This window comes from Fusarium pseudograminearum, chromosome 2 (assembly GCF_000303195.2).
Source record: "Fusarium pseudograminearum CS3096 chromosome 2, whole genome shotgun sequence".
Lineage (NCBI taxonomy): Eukaryota > Fungi > Ascomycota > Sordariomycetes > Hypocreales > Nectriaceae > Fusarium > Fusarium pseudograminearum.
Genome location: NC_031952.1, coordinates 7,709,097 through 7,728,300, shown reverse-complemented (window position 1 = coordinate 7,728,300; position 19,204 = coordinate 7,709,097). Strand labels below are relative to the sequence as shown.

Genomic DNA, 19,204 nt, shown 5'->3' with positions numbered 1-19,204 from the left:
GACAGAGCCGGACCATCAAAGGGTCTCGTGGACGGCCCATATTCTGTGGCGGTTCCTGCAGCTCACCCCGGACGTCGTTGTCTGAGGCTGACGGCCCGGGAGAGAGCACGGGACAGGAAAGCGATGAGATTTGGATCTCAAAGTCCCATGTCGGTCTACTTGAGGTGCATTAGAGCAATGGTTCGGCCTCTTGTCGGTGTCTGGGGTGAAATGCCTAAATACGCACAACTAGGGGCATGACTTTTCAATGCCATGTACAGTGCAATATTGTCTACTGTTGCAAGCTTTTTATCGCCATTTGTCTCGACTCCTCGCTGACAAGAAGAATACCTGACATCTGATTTGCCTTCTTCGGAATTAGACCGGGAGGATCCGGAGATGGACCACCACGAGACAGCTGCAGTGAGGGTTGAGCTATGAAGGCGCTAGCAAAGGTTCTAGGTAACTTACAGCTTTCCATTCTAGCAGTTCTACGCCCGGAGTACAGCTTTCATCCCCCGCCATCTCGTCGGTAAAGGAAATAGAAATTTGCAGTGTGGAGACTTGGATGAGGGTTCTATAATGTCCCCCCGAGTCGAGTCACCTTCACCTTACAGGGCTCTCGTTGACCGTCCCGGGCCTGGAATTCTACACGCACACACGGCGTCCATCCCGAGCGGCCGGGGGTGCTTCTGACCCGCGGTAGTGGATCATGAACGCGGGCTTTGGCGGGGCAGCGACGTAATCCCATTGGCTTGACTCCATTTCATCGTCATTCATGATGGAGCCGCGACTTTGGGAAAAGACGATGGAAGCCGCATGTTCAATCATATTTTTTTCTGTCTTTTTCGTGTCTTGCGATGGAGCAAACTTGGTTACCTTGACTAAACAATACTGCAATACATACCTGTGTCAGTATCTTGTACAATCAGTCAAGTTAGTCAGTCAGGTGTTGGTCTAATATTAGTTTTAGGTACTGAATAACAAAACAAGTCCATCATTCTAAATTCCGAGCTACTGATCGGGGATACCATCCATACCTTACCTCGCTTTACCTTGTCTTGCGCTACTGTACCTATCCTTACCCTTTTACCTTACCTCACCTTGGATTTCCGTCACTTGACCTCGTCTTTATTCTCTTAAACTTCAGTCTCCCCTCGCACAGCTTGAGATTGTGCATATCATATTAGTAGCTAGCTAGCTGTAGTAGCTTCTGTCCAGTCCAATTCTGTTCCCTTCGTCCATAAATTACAACCCCTCATTCATCCCCCCATCCCCTCATCTCATATTGAAGCAGTTTCTCCCCAAAGTCGTGGTTCCATTGCTCCGGGTTGCTTCTGCTGCAGATCACATCCAAGGTCGTTTGTTTTTTGATCTCTATCGCCCAAAAATCAGATTTGTCTTGGTTGCAACAAACGCAAAACGGAGTAAATCGTTGTATCGACAAACGAATTCTCCACTACAAGCGGAACCACGTTTACGGCACGTTGACTTGACCATTCCCACTCTACTAATTTGGGACCAATTCGCTGTGTCATCGTCACATTAAACTTGAGAAGGAACATCTATTGTATTCTTGCTGCTGTGCCTTCCTCGTTTGATCTCAGCTGAACCTGAACTTCCCCTGGATCCAATCACCAACAGGAGCAAGTCATCGAAGCCGTACTTTCCCATTCACACTCTACCTCGGTCCACGCGATTACTACTAGCTGCCTTACCTGACCTTTTATCAGTCATCGTCGATTGGGTCACTGTCATTCTACTTTGTTCCCCATTTCATGTGTCTGCAGTATTGGAGCTTCATCATACCTGATCATTTCCAAGCTCTTGTCGTCCCCGGACCTTGATCTGTCGGCTCAGTACCAGTCGTACTCAACTCACACCGCCCAACTTACACCCCAGCTACCTAATCAAGATGCCTTCTCGAACCAACGGCGTCGGCGTCCAGGCCGAAGATACCAGGATCTGTGTGGTCATGGTCGGTCTCCCAGCCAGAGGCAAGAGTTATATCGCCCAACGAGGTAAGTCCCGTCGCTACCCGCAGACGATTACTCTTGCGGTCGCTAACCGACCAATTCTTTAGCCCAGCGATATCTTCAATGGCTCTCTATCCCAGCTCAAACATTCAATGTCGGTAACTACCGCCGCAATGACGCTCCCCAGCCCACGGCCGACTTTTTCGACATCAATAACCCTGAAGGAGAGCGCACCCGCCGCGCCGCCGCCGAAGCTGCTGTTGCGGATATGCTAGCCTGGTTCCGCTCTGGCGGTATTGTCGGCATACTCGATGCTACCAACTCGACTTTGGAGCGTCGCAAGTGGGTTTTGGAGGTTTGCAACGAAAATGGAATTGAGGTTCTCTTCGTTGAGAGCAAGTGCGACGATGAGGAGCTCATCATGGCCAACATTCGCGATGTCAAGACTACCAGCCCAGACTATCGCGGCCAGGACCCTGAGACTGCCGCCCTTGATTTCCGCAACCGTATTCGCAATTACGAGAAGGTGTACTGCACCATTGACGCCGAGGGCAAGGAGTCGCATTTGACTTACCTCAAGATCATGGATGTTGGCAAGCAAGTCATCATTAGCCGAATCCGGGATTACCTTCAAAGCCGAATCGTCTACTACCTCATGAACCTCCACATCCGGCCTCGCTCTGTCTGGCTGTCAAGGGTGAGTAAATTTGTGCTTTTCTTTTGAGCCATGCTGATAAAACTCACAGCACGGCGAATCATTGTACAACATTGATGGCAGAATTGGTGGTGATACTCTTCTTTCTCCCCGTGGCGAGCAATACGCCAGAAAGCTACCCGAGCTTGTCCGAAAATCAGTCGGTGTAAGTGTTTGACCAATCCCCAATTATTCTGTGCCTGTCTAACATTAAATAGGATGATCGCCCACTTACAGTATGGACGTCGACCTTGCGACGAACTATTGCCACATCTCGCTTCCTTCCTGACCACTACAATCAACTCCAGTGGAAGGCACTTGATGAACTCGACTCCGGTGTATGTGACGGCTTGACCTACCAGGAAATCAAGGACCGATATCCTGAGGACTTTGCCGCACGTGACGAAGACAAGTACAACTACCGCTACCGTGGCGGAGAGTCATATCGCGACGTTGTCATCCGTCTCGAGCCTATCATCATGGAGCTTGAGCGCAGCGAGGACATCCTTATTGTCACTCACCAGGCCGTGCTTCGATGTATCTATGCATACTTCATGAAGAAGGATCAGTCCAAGAGCCCTTGGATGAATGTCCCTCTCCACACACTGATCAAACTCACACCTGGCGCCTATGGTACCGAGGAAGTCCGCTACGAGGCTAACATCCCTGCCGTCAGCACATGGAGAGGTAAGGGCAGTACCGCTAAGCACGAGAACCCGGCTCCTGGCGTCATGTAATCAATGTTGCAGTATCAGTGACGAAGCCAGGTGGAAGCTATATTTCGGAGGCACATAGTTTCGCGACGCTCAGCGGAAAGCTGTTTTATGATTTGGAACGAGCACGTATCTGGAACAAATTTGGGAGCATGACGAAACGACAAAGCATCTTTTGGGAACATTCTATGACTATTTGCTATAAGGGGGGAGCTTGAACGATATCTGCCGGGACCAAGTGTTCGGAAACAAAAACATAAGTGGCATAGTGTCATAAAGACACGACGAAAGGATTTGGGCATGGCTCTGTACAGGATTAACGGCGTTCTTTTGCTATTTGTCTAATAGCGGATCAGGCTGGACAATAACCAGCGTACAAACAATGATATCAAAAGACATGATAACTGCAGTCTAAAAGGCCATCGTGACCAGATCGAAAGTATTTGATTGACTGTATTGTCCCATTAATGAGTATTAAATAAATATCATGTAACACATGCTTTTATGGTATGGCTGAGCACAAGGGTCTGGGCTACGATGAGCCTATTGCTGATATTTGCTGCGCTTCCTCAATAACCCTCCAGGATTCTGTCTCCCTCCATCTTACACAAGGCTACTAAAGATTGAGCTCTTCAACAGGCTTCATTTCAACACGTAAAAATTCGTATGTGCGCGTACCACTTTCTCAGTGGCCATTAGTATGGGTGTGTCCCTGTCAAAGGCGTTATAGTGCCGGCGGAGATGTCCTGAGGGTATCAGAACACTTGGCTGTTAAAAGCACCATGAAGGGACCAGATCAGTAAGTCAACCTGTAATAGGCCAGGCATCCAGGTCATATATTCCTGCGCCCTGAAGCTCAGAAATTGAACTTTCTAGTAACCCCTTCGCCTTTCAGCACATATCTCTCGCAGTTCGGCACCTTATCTCTTTAAGACCGAAAAGTGTACGTTTTAGCGTATCTAGGGGGTTTACCCAATCAGCAGTAAGGTACGTAGAGGTACCTGTGGCGCCACTGAATGAGGCATATAAACAGATGTACCTCCTGTACTTTTGAGATACGTCAGCTATCTTAGTAGATACTAGAGAATATCATGAACCGGATATCCTGTTCTCTGTAGCTTAGATGTACTCTGCTGATCTGCCACTTCTGATTGGCAGCATCAGCCACACGCTAAAACGTACACTTTTCGGTCTTAAAGAGATCGGTTTGTGCCAGTGGAGAGTGTGGGGAAAGCCGGGGGTACCGGTAGTTGTTCGGTGGGGCCGAGCTGTATACCGAAACAAGAAAATGAATGGGTATGTATGTTGAGATGCCAATTCAGGCTGAGTTGGTATTGTTTATCGTTGTTACGTCTCAGTCGTTGTGGGAATGGGATTCTTTAGTAGTTTGCTCCGCGGAACTTGGCATGCTTTGCGAACCACAATCTCTCAGTACGTTGGTGTCTGACTTCCAGGCTTCTTGTTGTGGTTCGTTGTCTTTAGCAGTTTGTTTCTCCCGTGAAAGATTCTTCCGAGTTGATTTCAATGACATGAGTCGTCCTACTCCGCGTCGCTTCTCCCGATTGTGCATGTTCTTTGTAAAAGCTGGCCAAGAGCGACGTAATCTTCCAGTAGTTGGAAACGTGAGGCTAGTCGCTGCTGGAGCACTGTGTCGAGATTGCATTGGATGGAGGAATATGTGGTTAGGATCATCATGACAGGCACAACGACATAGGGTTAGATTTGGCCCAGATGCTTTCACAATCTTTGCGATGAGCTCGGCCATAGACAGCTCAATGTGTAGCTTGACAAGATACGCAAGGGGGTGGAATTCAACGTATCTGTTCCACAATTAGAGAGGTTTCTTAACATGAGAGCTTCAACATACAAGAAGGTGTTCTTTAAAGACATTGAGCCAATGATGAGGATCTATGTTCGTGTCGGTCAGTTGCAATGCACGGGCAATATACTCAATAAGTCGTGCTTACATCCATGGAGATGGAGATGACCACCATGATTAGATTGAAGCGATATAGCACAACGTATTTCTTGAGGCCGTATGCGATGAGAGAAGAACGGACCAGATAGACAAAATAGAAGTTCAAAGCTAGGTCAATGACTGCAAAAATGCATTTCTCGATTCGATCCCAAACATCGTTGATATCGATATAGGTCTGGCTGATTTGAAGACGAGCGGGTATCCAGATACAAAAGACTGAGATGTTGATGAGAGCAAGAATACTGAAGATGCCCCATTTTAGTCGTCGGACGATGGTCGGTGAAACGTGGAGGAGGGCGATTCGGTTGACAATAATCTGCATGATGCAATGGATCTGAAACACCCAGAGGAATACTGTCGATATTAGCTAATGTATACGTTCCGGGACAAGGCGTCCTACAGATGAAGAAGTATATTAGAAAGCTGTTTAGCAATTGTTAGTGAGTGAATGTTGTAGAGAACAGAGCATACACACCCTGGACGAATCGTTCCACGAACATAACCCCAGCCAAGTCCTCCAATAACTCCACTGGCGATCAATTCAAGCCATATCAAAATCATATAAGTGGTGATTCTTTGGGCGCGTTTCCATTGATTATATGTCTGAATAGACACGCGAATGAGTCCAAATAGGGTCAGGCAGAGTGTCATGCCAAACACGATGCTGACGATTGCCCAGTCCGAGCAACTTGGCTGATGGTATTCGAACCATGGTGGAATAAGGATCCCGCCTCTTTTCAGTTCAGTAGTCATTGTATCATGGTTGCTTGGGTTTGTCAAATTGGGTGATTTGGGAGTTTCGCGGGTTATCGGTCAACTTTGGGCTTATCCATGTACTGTCGAGCGTCGAGAAATGACAAAGGAAGGTCCAAGTCGTTGAATCCGAGGACCAAGAGCGAATTTAATATTGAATTGACGAGATTGTTGCAAGAAGCAAAAACAACTTGGGCGCCACCCAGTATTCGATGTTCCAATCAGGGCATTTCAACAAGTCGAGGTTTTGTCAAACAGGCGGATTGAACGGAGCATGAGACCCGGGGCAATGCGGGCTGTAGCAGATCGCAGACTAGCGACTGGACGTTGAGGGTGTGGCGCTTTGATATGTCGTCCGACGGACCGACCATGGAGGGCAGGTAACTTTCAAGGACAACGCTTCATTTTACACTGAGACAGGAAGAGCTCAGCTTAAAAGCTGCAGGGAGAGTGCATTATTAGTACCATGTTAGCATGTCTGTACATGCTGCAGACGGCATAGCAAGTGCCGAGTCTCTTCCTCTCCCTTAGTTGCATTTAACAGTACAGTCGACGCGAGGTAGTCGTGCCTGGTCGCTGGTAGATATCTGTTTATGTCATTATCCACATGGATGGGACAATAAATGCTTGAATGCCAGCCACAGCCGTCGATGATGGGTCGAACGTTCGACCCCTCGCCAAAATGGTGATCGATAGAGTTTGTAGGGGCCCGTAAGCTAGCTAAGCAGGCAGGCAGGCAGACAGGCTAGGCAGTCTATCACCGCAGCTGCGTGATGAGGAGCAAGGCAAGACCGTCGATCTTAGTGGGATGTGATACGTCAGAGACAGCTCCCTGCGTGACGAATTGGAGCTGCCAGGATCTGTAATGTCGCACAGTTGCCATATTTGGAGTTGTCGTTGAATAGGCTATTGCACTAGACATTATTGATTGTATAACTTTGATAGATTGAGCGGAGAGATTAAACTAGTAGGCGAAGATCTTGTCGGAAAGATAGGCACTGATATTGATATTAAGTGCGTGATTGATTGGAGTGGAAACAGATATCGGCAAACTTGGATCCAGTCTGCCAGTGCTTCTGGTGATAGACCTAACGTCAGGTACCGGGTAAGTCCAAGTCCAAATGATACGCACTTTCCCCGCGGAGGGTGCATAAACGAATTTGGAAGGAGATAGTTTGACTCAGTTTAAGAGGAATAATTCGATGAAAATGTTGCTTATTTAACCCGAGGGTTGCTTTGTTGTTAAAATTGTTATGCGCCTGATGATTGTCTTACTACACTTGAACTTGCTTCTGTTTGATGAATCAATGATCAAGTGGAACAAATATGCAAGGGCGGGCCACAAGACGGGAGGAAAAGGTCCTAATAGCCTATTATGACAGTGAATCACAAAGCGATGATAACCAAAGCCGTGAACCATTGCAGAGTCAAGTTGTTGCATAGTGATACAGGCGACTGGGTTATACAACACCATACAAACCATCGCCAACTTACATACACCAGGTCCGTGATTCAACGATATAGCAACCTAAATGGAACTATATAAAGGAGTGACAAGACCTGCAAGAAAAGAGAAAGTAATGTAAATTTCGCATTGTGTTAATTGACCTCATTTTGTGCAAAATGGCATTCTACTTCCAGCCTCCAATCTTTGGGAGCTACCTCGTCCCAGTAGCCCCAGCAGGTATCCCTTCCATTCTGGTCTCCTTTCCTCAAACAACTTACACGCCTCTACACTGGCAACCTGCTCCAGTAATTGTCCCGACACCGCAGTATGTTCTCACTTCAAACGTCAGGATCAAGGTCATATTCCACCGAGCAGGAACAGTCCTAGCCTCCAATGATGCTTATTACAACTACACACCAACTCGCGAAACAGTTTTGGCGAATCTGTCCTGGTGGTCTAAGCAGCACAATCTTGGAGACAGAGTCTACTCAGGCCAGTGTACCCTGTACACCACGCGTAGTCAATACTCGAAGCTTGAAATCGTTCCCGAAACTGGTCCTATAACACCAGCAGACAATGTACGAAAGGTGTCATTCGCGGACCAGATAACCCCCAACGATTTCCAGTCGATCATGTCCCAAATAGCTACAAATAGCTATGGTGCATTCATTCTGGTCGACGTAAGTATAAAGAGAAGAAAAGGGTGGTGCTGGAAGAGGCGCAGATAGCTAATACATTAGCCGCCAGCGTGCTTATGTGCCTCTTCAAGTTCTAGCCCAGGGGAACACGCAGAGCGCCCCCTCAGGCCAAGCTTCAAGTGATGTTACGAATAACAACTCGAAGGACTTGACTAATGCCCCTCAGACCACTCCCCCTAGCACTCGTCAGCCTTCGCCTATGCCGTCAAGCTCTCACAAGGGGCCGGTCGACTCAAACGACAAGCAACCCGACAAGACAGGAAATGCCAATGATGAGGGTAAAAAGACGCCTGAACCGGTGAATACTGCGCCAGGCTCGCCGAAAAGAGACCTTAATGAAAAGAGTGATGCAAATGTTGACGGGACCGAACCTGAGCAGTCAGCTACAGATGAGTGAAGCGTTACAAACGGTCGAGGGGGGAAACTTGAATTCAAGAATCGGTTTGCGCATATTGATAGAACCAGAATGCAAAATCATCAAGGATTGGGACGTATTTTTAAGATAACCTATTACTTCAGGCGGCGTGATCGTGTGTTGTGGCATCGTAGCTATCTTGTCACTGCCAGCCCCTGGCGACCTTTCAAATCGCAGCCAGCGTGACCACAACTTCGTGCGTTATTCACAAACAACAGGCGTAACTGAATAACTGAAGAGTTCCTAACGCACTTCTTATGATAAACCCCCTCACCTAAAACTGCCGCGAGCATTCGATTTACTAGGCCCCGCATGCCTGCCTCAGCATTTTTACCACCATCACTAGGCATCATTCTCTTCTCGTGTCTCTGCTCACTGTCTCATTCAACCTCACAAATAAGGGTAAAGCAATAATCAAAACAACATGGACCTTTGTATCACCGCCGAAGAGCCTTTCGCTTATGAGCCGCCCAAGACGAAGCCCTTTGCGCCAGTCTCGCCCCCTCTCACTCGAGCCGAGACTCGCAACACCTCAACCTCTGGTCGTTCAGCATCACCGACGTCCCTGCCCTCTCACACAGCAGTTCCCGAGCTCGAGTTCGATCTTATCGTCCATGATCCCAACAATGACAGTTCTTTGACTCACCCATGGGATCTTCCTCAGACGTCCCTGCGTGTCCCCCTGGACACGTCCAGAGTCCATCTCCTCACTCTTCTGCGCGAGCGACTTCCAGTCCCTGAATCTCCAAACGCCAAATCCCGTTGCACACGCTCGATTCGCCGCCCCAAGCTCATCGCTGCGACACTGTACTGGACCTTTCGCGGCTCCATTCTCCCACTTGGACCGAGCGACAAGGACTGGCACTACCGTGACCCCATCACTAAGACCGACATTATGGCTCGCACAGAGCTCGAGTGGTTTCTACTAAAGGAGATGATGGCTTCATCTGGAGGCGCGCTCAAGTGCTATATTGCCATTCGTGGCGAAGCGCCCCCGACTAAGAAGACGACCGGCTGGTGGTTTGGCAGCACTGCTTAAGCATTTTCACGTACGTCTTTTCAAACTGACTTCTTTGAAGAGACACAAATCGCTGACAGGCTTGGGTTGCAGCAAGAAAACAGGGCGCGGCTGCCTCCGACATGGAAATGAGTTGTTTTAATGAGGATTATGTATTGGAACCAAATATATCTCGGATGCTCGAGGCATGGGGGGCATAGAAAGGACGATAGTTGAAAACAGCTCATGTTACGTCCAAGATTCAGCATGCTCCAATACCAACAAGAGCGTATTATTTGTCTGTAATAGCAGATCTTTCACATCGATATATCACGGACTTAGTTAAATGTCACCTTTATACCGCAAATATCGTACATTATGCAGGACTTGCAGCCAGAGAAAACCTGCCCATCCCGAGACAAGTTCATTTTATACCGTCGACATAGATTTAGCCACGGGAAAAGTAGACACAGGGAGTATTCGAACATTTAAGGCTTGACACATTAAAGACCTAACTCCTTATTTAGCCTAGGTATAATTTGAAAACACCCATGATAGACAGCCTCGCACTTCCAAACTGCTCATAAAGCAGCAAAGCCTTCCCCGCCTCTTCCATCTCTTCCTGTCTTTTGACTCTTGAATTAACGCAACATTTGATAACTGCGACAGGCTGGACCAATACCCCGTGTCTCCAAACTCCTCCATGTACACCCGGTTGTTTGCTGAACGTCTTTTCCAACAAAAAGTCGAGTAAAAAGCAAATGCACATGACTAAAAACGAAAAGAAAAAGGGTACCCGGGACCACGGAAGTCGACCTGTGCCGCAAGCCCCTGTAGTCGTACACGAGTAACTGCAACTCTGTTACCCAGATTAAACCTCAGACCCGCCTTCCCCTTCTATTTGTTGATCCTGTTGCTCAAGAAACAGGCCCATGACGATTTCGTTTACTGTCGTGATGTGCGTGTGCAAATGACTCGCATAGCCTCGTCACCCGTGTCTTTGAGCCCCAAATTACTCACTGCTCGACAAGGCAACCACCAGTGCGAGATGTGCTCCTTGGAGATTTTGCGGAGCAATCGCCAGGCGTTGACGAGGATGGCGAGAAATAGACAAATGGATGACAGCGAAAATACGAACCACCCCATATAAATTCATTCTGCCACAACCAAGCATTTTCCCCAAAGAGCCAGCGCCCAAAGTGAAACCAAAACGGAATGACGCCACCATGCAGCATGATGCAAAATGCAAAATGAAAATAGAACAAGAAAAGAGTAAACAATGACAGTGGCATTTGAGTATAGCCATCTGCTCTCATTTACTGCGCAGGCGGGTTACCCTTGAGTCGTTTTGGCATTCTTGGTGTGGGAGGCTTGGCGTTGCGAGGCATTCCATTAGCATTGGGCGTAGGAGCTCCAGATCCATCCTCCTCTTTCACTGCTGACGGTCTTCTTCGCTTGTTCGAAGCGGGGGATGTGTTTGCGCTAGGTCCGCTTGACCCTGTACCTTGTTGACTTTGCTGCATCTGCATTCCAGGGGCCTGCATATGACCGGGTGCTGGGCTGCCCATGTGAGGTGATCCAGGTAGATTCATATGAGCCGCAGCGGGGCTTGTGCCCATCGGGAATTGCCCAAAGCTAGGTGTGCGGGCCCCGGGGGCCATTTGTTGACCGTTCATGTTTGGAGGAGCTCCGTTGATAGTTGTTGAGACGTATTGCTCGAGAGCTTGATACGCGCCCATACCGGGGTTCGAGTGATAAAATTGGAATAATGGGTTCATCTGTCCCATCACTTCAACAATCTGGTCAAAATATATTAGCTTCACTCTTTACTTACGCTGAGTGAGCTGTCCCTACCTCAAGAAACTGGAAGACAGCTTCAGTCACACCCTTGCTATTCACAGCCGAGTCTGGCAGATCAACCAGGACCTCTGGAGGCTGTGTTTGGGGGGACTTCAGCTGTCGACCTTTGCCCTTCTTAGACAATTCAGGTGATTTGCCATCCTGCGAGTTCGTCTTATGCCATTCCTTCATCCACATATGGGCTGGTTTAGCGGCATCGATGACCTGTTTTCGTGAGATGTATTCTTCGTGACTTGTTGTAAGAAATTCGAACAGCTCGATCTTCTGTTCTGCGTCAAACTGTACTCGTAAAGTACCACTCGCGACCAGCTAGTGATTCGGTTAGTTCCAATATAGCTTGAATCTGAACAATGGTATCTTACGTGAGATCCAGTCTCGTACCAATACACAAGGCTGGACTTTGCATTCTCGATGCAGTGACAGTCTCCTGGAAGAGGCCGATCGGTCGTACCCTTATCCATGACCAGCTGTATGTTTTTGACGCCGCTGCCAAAATGAGTATGGAAGTAGCGAGCAATGGCCGGGTATGCGATTTCGTATTGTTTATCGGTCGTGTCCTCGGCATCAGTAATATGCAATGAATGACGGAATACGCCATTTGGGGAGAAAAATCGCATCGCGAAGTTTTGCCAGTATGAGAGGTCATCGCGGCCCTTGGAGCCCTATTACCTTTGTTAGTATAATGCCATAACTTTAACAGTGACAAGACTCACGGGGAAGCCACTAAGATGCTCGTTAAACTGCATCAGTTTAAGCAGACACTGGCCTTTCATACTCTCCCTCCGCTGTTGCTGTTGCTGCATCATCTGATTTTGCATCGCAATGTGCTGGGCAGCGGCAGCGTTCATTTGATGCTGCTGAGGCTGGGCCTGGGCCTGAGCCTGAGCTTGTGCCTGAGCTTGAGCCTGAGCCTGGCCCTGAGGCTGTTGAGGCTGAGGTTGAGCCTGGGCCTGAGCAGGAGTTTGTGGCACTTGAGGCTGGTTTTGACCAGGTGGCAGCTGAGTTGGCTGAGCAGGGGTTGAGCTAGGTGTCTGAGCAGGGGTCTGTGGCCCAGTAGGAGCTGGCGTTCCAGCCTGTGATGACTGCTGAGGGGTATGTTGAGGTTGCTGTTGAGCAGACTGTTGTTGTTGTTGCTGCTGCTGCTGCTGCTGCTGTTGTTGCTGTTGTTGCTGCTGTTGTTGCTGCTGTTGTTGCTGTTGTTGTTGCTGCTGCTGTTGTTGATGCTGCTGTTGCTGCTGATGCTGTTGTTGTGGCTGAGGTTGAGGCTGACCCTGTTGATTTGCCATCTGGTTTTGGAGAGCGAGCTGATTCTGTTGCTGCATGGCTTGAATGCTTTGAGCATTCATGGGCACCTGTTGGCCTGGATTAGGTCCACCTTGCATTTGTTGAGCATGTGCAGCCTGTTGCTGTTGCTGCTGTTGCTGCTGCTGCTGATGTTGTTGGAGGGCAAGCTGCTGGGCCATAATCGCTTGGGCCTGAGGATGCTGTCCCTGATTTGTTAGCGTAAGTAATGCTCAGTTGGGCTGATTGATTATCAATTGACTTACAGGACCTAACCTCCCTCTGAGGTGCTGCAGTTGCTGCGGGTTGAGTTGGCTGAATTGGGCCATGTTCATCGGCATGCCGCCCTGTAGATTGGCCTGGAAAGCGACTTGTTGAGCCATAAGCTGTCGTTGTTGAAGTAACTGTTGCTGTTGTTGTCGCATCGCTGCCATCGCTTGGGGATTATTGGCGACTGTGGAGAGGACAATTAGCGTATGCGCATAGACAGGGGATGGCAGGTACAGTGCCAGTAAGATAATACATACAATGTTGTTGCTGGATTTGCTGTTGAATCATTTGCTGTTGAGCGGCGGGATTGAGATGCTGTAAAGCATGAGCATTTGGGTTCGCACCCGGCGGCATACCGCCCATGAGGGCAGGGTTTACTTGAGCTCCTTGAGCAGAGACCATGGGTCCTCCAAATTGATGAGGCATTCCACCACCAGGACCGCCTTGCTGGCCTTGGTTATGAGGCATGCCGCCGGGACCCATAGGATGGCCAGCGACACCTGGATGTCCCATGCCGGCAGGATGCCCAGAGAAATTTGGGCCCATACTGGTTGCCATCATGGCTGAGAAGTCAGGTCGATGATCCACGTCGTGGATATCGACAATCGCGTTGTAATACTATCGCATACGTTGAACGGAGGACAAGAGAACTCTGGCTGACGACGCGAGCGCGAGCGTCAACTTCCAGGTATTCGATGTAGCGGTAGGCGTTATACAATAGATATTTCGCGCGTCGCGACGAGACAAGATCGTGAGTACGGTGCGATAGCGATCGTGTCGTAAACCAAACAAAACAAGGAGAGATAAAAAGAGGGGTGCACAAAATATTATGTGTTGGATCGTACAGCAGCTAGAAAATAGTTGTCGTCAGGGCGTCGGTGAGCGTCAGTGGAAGATTTGGTGGTTGTTTCGCGCTGCGAAAGCGGATAAGAGAGAGAATGAGGCCGGTTGGACTGGGGGGAAAGAGGAGGCAGTGGGCGAATGAGGCGACGATGGGGCGAGTGGCACGTCACGAGTCCAATGGTCAAGACCTCAGATAGGCCGGTAATAAATACTGCAATCGTGGTTGACCCAGGAGAAAGTGAAGCCCAAAAAGAGCGCAGATCGAGGTTGTCGAGAAAGGAATTGGTGGATTGTCGAGACAGACCCAGGAAGGAGAATGCGAAAGGCACGGGAGAGCGATGCTACAAGAAGGGCGATCCGCTTTCAGTGCTGGGGGACTGGGGGGGAAGAACGGGAGTCGCAAAGACGGGATGGGGACTGCGACTGGGCCTGAGCTGGTTCGGATCGGGTTGGCTAAGGGGGTAGCAGAAAAGTCGACCTCCGAGTCCAGGGTACAGAAAATAGATGGCCTTGGTAGCTGGGCTAATATAGCATAGACTGACTCATTAATTTCGTCTCTTTTGCTCTCGACGGCCTGGGTTTTATGATCCGGGTTCGGTTGGTTGTATTTCCGCGAGGGCGCGCTTATTTTCCAGTGTGCAATGCACTGAACTCTGCTGTTGGGAACTTGGCTGGGCTGGGCTCGACTGGGTTTTGGTAACGCGACGGCGGGCCCGGCACTCAGGTACGCACGCTGATAGCCCGGATAAAGTATCCAAAGGGTAGGTAGGCACGCAAAAAACCAGGGTGGAATCTGACGTGACGGGGGGCTGGTGACCTCAGTTTTCGACTTGGCTGAAAATTAGATTGGCCCAAGGAAGAAAAAGAAGTCAAAGAAGAAGGGGGAGAGAAGTGGGAGGAGTTGGTAGATCGACCAGAAAACACTCTAGGAGTGAAAGTGGAAGAAGAAAAGGTGCTGGTGGTGGCACATAGGTAGTCAACCTATGAGCGAGCCTGTGAACCAAGCAAGGCGGAAGGGAAGATGCCAAATCAAGGCGTAGTTAGACTAGAGCAAGGTTGTAAGAGTTTCCAAGGGAAGGCCTCAGATCTCGTTGGTTTTCTGCTCTGCCGGTGACGATGCTTTCACTACATCAATAATTTATAGTAGGTAATAATGGCTGTAATTGTGTCGTATCACCCAAGATAGAGATTGTAGATAGAGATCGACGGTCTGGCTCTTACAGACTGGGGGAGATCTCACTCGATTCCTCCTTGTGCAATCGCTGGGCTGAGCTGGCTGACTGTAGACTGGGTCGTGGAATTTTTGGGGGAGGACCTTTGACCTTTGCGTCTGGGTTGAGTTGGACAAGTGGATTCCAATTGAGACGGGAAGAGTTTTGATTCGTCTAGTCGAAAGATATGTGGCCCTAGTGCGTGTTGCCGGATCGGGACCCCGAGATAAGGTGATAGAATATGTATCTACCGGTTGACAAGAAGTAGATATGTAGATATCCGTGAAACTGGCCTCCACCTAAAAATGGTCGATCGATATAAATGATCTCACACAAAATCACTGTTTTCATGCTGTGTTATTCTGTCATCATCGAGTAGAGTATCACATCACCCGCTATCTGAATAACATATGGATATGGTCATACTTGAAATCTGGAGCCATCAACCTCATTACAACGAAACGTCGGATCCCTGACGACACGCGACAGTTTCCGACAAGGATGTGCCTTCGTCTATCCGCGTTTTGTTGCTGAAGACCTGCAGGCAGCCAAGCGCACAGATGTAAAAAAGTCTCATTGAGGCTTGAACAAAGGCAAATAACATGCTAAAAATCAACACTTCCGACAAGAAATTTGACAGGATTCAGTCAGCAAGATCATGACGCGAACTAGGCTAACATCCCCCCCTAAGCCTACCTAGTCGTACATCCTAAGACAATGCAGCGGGCATAGGTGGAGGTGAAGGACAAGACAAATTGCTTCATGCATCTATCGCGATATTGCAGTGGACCAAGAACTGGCTTCCGCCGCTAGCGCCGAGAAAGGGTTGGAGGCCGGTCACGTGGAGACCACACAGTGCCGCGCATCTATCAAATTTTCTTGCACTGTCTTCCAATATCTTTCTTCGATGCGGCTCTCAATTTTCTTCTCCCAAGCTTCAATCCTTTCCAACAACAACCAACCGCCTCTACCTCTCTTCCCACACGAACAACACGCGCGAGATCACACGATGACTGTCTTTCTGGAGCAGCTGTTATGATTTTGAACAGCTTTGTCTGAGCGGTGCGCTCTGCGTCTTGCCGTGCGGGATGTTTGCTTGAGGCGGTTTGTTTGGCTTGCAAAGAAATCTTCTTTGCAGCCTTGCATCCAGCTTGGATCCTAATGGTAAGAAAAACAAACTTCCTCATGCCTCGCAGCACACCCTCCCCCCCATCTGAATGATGACACTTGTTACAAGTCTTCTTTTCCCAACCGAATCGCCCATGAAGAAATTCAGTCTATTCGGGCCCTAGGCCTGTTACTTGCCAGTATCACCGTCTGACTACATCAAACACACTCAGCTTTTCTAGCGCGCGCATTTCCTGCAGCTTTGCTAACATCGCTTTGATAGATTTCTGAATATTTGCTATACCCGAAATTAACCAACGCAGCTTCGCGAAGCTTCCTATCCACTAACGTAAGTTTGCAATTTTTTCTTCACAACCAACCTCGCCGTTTTTCATGATGAAATTTTCCACCTAATTCGCAGTTTCCACTCGAGTCCCATTCGAGCCTTTTTGGGACAGATGAGGGCATAATTATACTTCCTTGGATGTCTGATTAAACACCATACTTCACACTTTGCTGTTGACTACCTTTTATCAAGTCTTGAAGCTAACTGTTGAAAAGTTCTAGATGTTACCATGGAGATTACTCCCAAGTCCAAATTAATAAGAATAATAAAACATTTTCTCAATCTGTATCAGTCTGAACCGCGTGAATCATGTAAACAAGAATGTTGAAGGCAGTCATGATGTGAATGTGTATCATGACACCATATAAAACTGCTGTAAAAGTCCCTGCATACTCTCTACCCATGCAAGAAGATGCGCGGACTAGACATAACGCGACACTTATGGTGATCTCTCCTTCACCTATCATTGTTTACGCTAGATGTTTATGATACGGTCTAATTCTTGAATGATCCTTTGTATTTCCTAACCATGCTGCTTGCCACTTATCATTTATAAATCAATCGCTAAATAACACGAACTTCATCCCTCATATCCTCCCTTCTCACTCTGCCTCCTACCATTCCCCTTCTGTTCCTTCCCGTTCTTCCTCTACCTAGCCAGTTGAGCTTCAGCATCTTACACAGCTCCACGACCCTCTCGTTCCCTTCGGCACCAACATCACCCGCCGACACGCCCGACAAGACACTCATGCACTGCAGCATTCGACCAACCATTTCGGTGATGTGCTTCGAGTCTTCAACGTTCTGCTCACGTTCCCGTAGACTGCCCAAGGAAGGCACGGGTGGAATTCTTTCGCTTCCTGAGGGTGTGAACGGCCTCAAGCCCCCATCACTGCCGTGACTACCGAAGCTGACATTGCTGATGGCGCGACTGCGACCTCCAGCGGAACCTTCTCCAAGGAGGGTCGTGCTTGTGGAGTTGTAAGAAGCGTTGGATGGATCAAGAGACATTGCTGTGCCAGGACGGCCGAACGATTCGGAAGGTGAAGTGGATAGTGCCGCTTCAGGTGTAGAGGACATTGCTATGCTTGCTAGTGATGATGGTAAGAATTCGAGAGACAGCCGTGAAAATATAGTCTTGAGTGTGTCGTAACGTGGTAGAATGACAGTATCTCTGTAAGCGATGAGGACTAGCCTTCTTACATCAAGAACTGACGGTGCTGGCGCCACACGAGCTGGTCCTCCTGAACCAAATGAAGAAGCGATAGCACCACCCCAAAAGTCACGGGCTTGCTCTCCGGTCATAAGTGTGCCACATCCCGACACCTCGAGATCCAGCGGGAGGAAGACGGCCTGCATATACGGCAAGATGGAGGTGAAGGTAAACATCCAAAGCTCCACAAGCGTTGGGATAAAGCGATCCTCAGGGGTCTGCCGCAACGTTCGATCAAGTGACAGGAACCCTGTGTGTAGGAGATCTCGCAAATCTTCCAGCATGGTGTTTGGTGAGCGTCTATGCATGCACCATTGGATATGCATTTGTACAACACGATTGAAGTCTTCTATAGGAAGACGCAGATCCTCGCCCTCAAAGATGACCAGCAGCTTGGCTCTCAAGTATGGCCACGCATCGTCCAGCGACATATGGTTATGGAGGCCTAGCTTTCCGGGATCAATGGGATCATACATGGTCGATTGTTGAGACAGGGATGGCAGACTGCTGGGTCCGGGCCACTCGCTTTGCCCATTAAAACTCGACTCGCCATCTAGCCTGCTGTCTGATCGTTCAGCGAGCTTCTTGTCCTTTTTTGCTTTGGCAAAAGTGGAAGATGTGGGCGCTGGGCTTGGTGGGATATTGAAGTTGTATAAAGGGTTTGGTGCGTTGGGATCTGTTGGACGAGAGTTGCTGGCCGCCGATGATAACGGGAGGTGGTATTCATCTTTAAGTTTGTGCTTCTGTCGCGATAGGAAGTGATGCTTTTTCTCCTTTTCCTTGCCCTTCTCTTTGTCCTTCTCTCTTTCTTCAGTAGGCGTTTCGATAGGTCGTATGGTCGCCGAAGATGAGTTGTTGAGGTTGTATATGGATTGATTACTTGGATCAACCAAGCTGTTTGTACTAAAGTTCCCACGCTGAAGAGCTGATAGCGCAGAGCCAATCTTTCCTGGACTCGGGAGCGGCTTTTCCTTCGACTCGCCCTTTGTGCTGATCTTGCCTGGACGAGAGAAAAGCTTGACTTTGGACTTTTCTATTTTACTTGGCTTTTCCGACACAGGGGGTGGTGGTGCAGGCGGTTGTGAATATGGTTGAGGTGATACCCTAGGAGACGTGTGACCAGATCGAGGGAAAACAACATTCGCAGCCGCTGTGGCAGCAGAGGAGTGAGGCCCGCCATATCCACCATGATTCACGAACCCGGTATCCCGCGGCGCACTCGCCTCGGTCAAACTCAACATAGGCGGACTCGTGGGACCTTTGCTACCGCTCCCTCGTCGCACACCGTCGTTCGGATCGCCAGGGAAAGGTACTGTCTGCGAGCGTTGACGTGAATGGTTCTGGTGCGACATGACAGCCGCCTGCGCCGCCATCTGGCTCGCGGACAAGCTGGCATTGGAGGCAGAGGCAGCCGCAGCAGCCG

The 19,204-nt window shown here is 49.0% G+C and overlaps 6 protein-coding genes across 6 annotated transcripts, besides 5 other annotated features; 3 read left to right on the top strand and 3 right to left on the bottom strand.

The window, feature by feature from the left end:
* Positions 1 to 1,894: 1,894 nt before the first annotated feature.
* FPSE_12076 (uncharacterized protein) lies at positions 1,895 to 3,386 on the top strand (the record flags this gene model as incomplete). The annotated part of the gene is made up of 4 exons (XM_009265193.1): positions 1,895 to 2,000; positions 2,063 to 2,652; positions 2,702 to 2,815; positions 2,868 to 3,386. 4 exons carry the CDS (start codon positions 1,895 to 1,897, stop codon positions 3,384 to 3,386), a joined length of 1,329 nt encoding a protein of 442 aa, XP_009263468.1.
* A 1,330-nt stretch (positions 3,387 to 4,716) lies between these two features.
* FPSE_12075 (uncharacterized protein) lies at positions 4,717 to 6,093 on the bottom strand (the record flags this gene model as incomplete). Its single annotated transcript, XM_009265192.1, has 5 exons — positions 4,717 to 5,182; positions 5,230 to 5,270; positions 5,330 to 5,694; positions 5,741 to 5,763; positions 5,816 to 6,093. 5 exons carry the CDS (start codon positions 6,091 to 6,093, stop codon positions 4,717 to 4,719), a joined length of 1,173 nt encoding a protein of 390 aa, XP_009263467.1.
* Positions 6,094 to 6,817: 724 nt separating this feature from the next.
* Positions 6,818 to 6,846: a microsatellite.
* An 870-nt stretch (positions 6,847 to 7,716) lies between these two features.
* Positions 7,717 to 8,635, top strand: FPSE_12074 (uncharacterized protein; the record flags this gene model as incomplete). The annotated part of the gene is made up of 2 exons (XM_009265191.1): positions 7,717 to 8,220; positions 8,288 to 8,635. 2 exons carry the CDS (start codon positions 7,717 to 7,719, stop codon positions 8,633 to 8,635), a joined length of 852 nt encoding a protein of 283 aa, XP_009263466.1.
* Positions 8,636 to 9,077: 442 nt separating this feature from the next.
* On the top strand, positions 9,078 to 9,692 carry FPSE_12073 (uncharacterized protein; the record flags this gene model as incomplete). Its single annotated transcript, XM_009265190.1, has 1 exon — positions 9,078 to 9,692. One exon carries the CDS (start codon positions 9,078 to 9,080, stop codon positions 9,690 to 9,692), a length of 615 nt encoding a protein of 204 aa, XP_009263465.1.
* Positions 9,693 to 10,966: 1,274 nt separating this feature from the next.
* FPSE_12072 (uncharacterized protein) lies at positions 10,967 to 13,619 on the bottom strand (the record flags this gene model as incomplete). The annotated part of the gene is made up of 6 exons (XM_009265189.1): positions 10,967 to 11,449; positions 11,505 to 11,819; positions 11,873 to 12,172; positions 12,224 to 13,000; positions 13,058 to 13,245; positions 13,319 to 13,619. 6 exons carry the CDS (start codon positions 13,617 to 13,619, stop codon positions 10,967 to 10,969), a joined length of 2,364 nt encoding a protein of 787 aa, XP_009263464.1.
* Positions 12,367 to 12,465: a microsatellite.
* Positions 12,606 to 12,787: a microsatellite.
* Positions 12,911 to 12,952: a microsatellite.
* A 3,227-nt stretch (positions 13,620 to 16,846) lies between the features above and the next one.
* FPSE_12071 (uncharacterized protein) lies at positions 16,847 to 19,154 on the bottom strand (the record flags this gene model as incomplete). The annotated part of the gene is made up of 2 exons (XM_009265188.1): positions 16,847 to 17,028; positions 17,249 to 19,154. 2 exons carry the CDS (start codon positions 19,152 to 19,154, stop codon positions 16,847 to 16,849), a joined length of 2,088 nt encoding a protein of 695 aa, XP_009263463.1.
* Positions 18,550 to 18,584: a microsatellite.
* Positions 19,155 to 19,204: the final 50 nt, after the last annotated feature.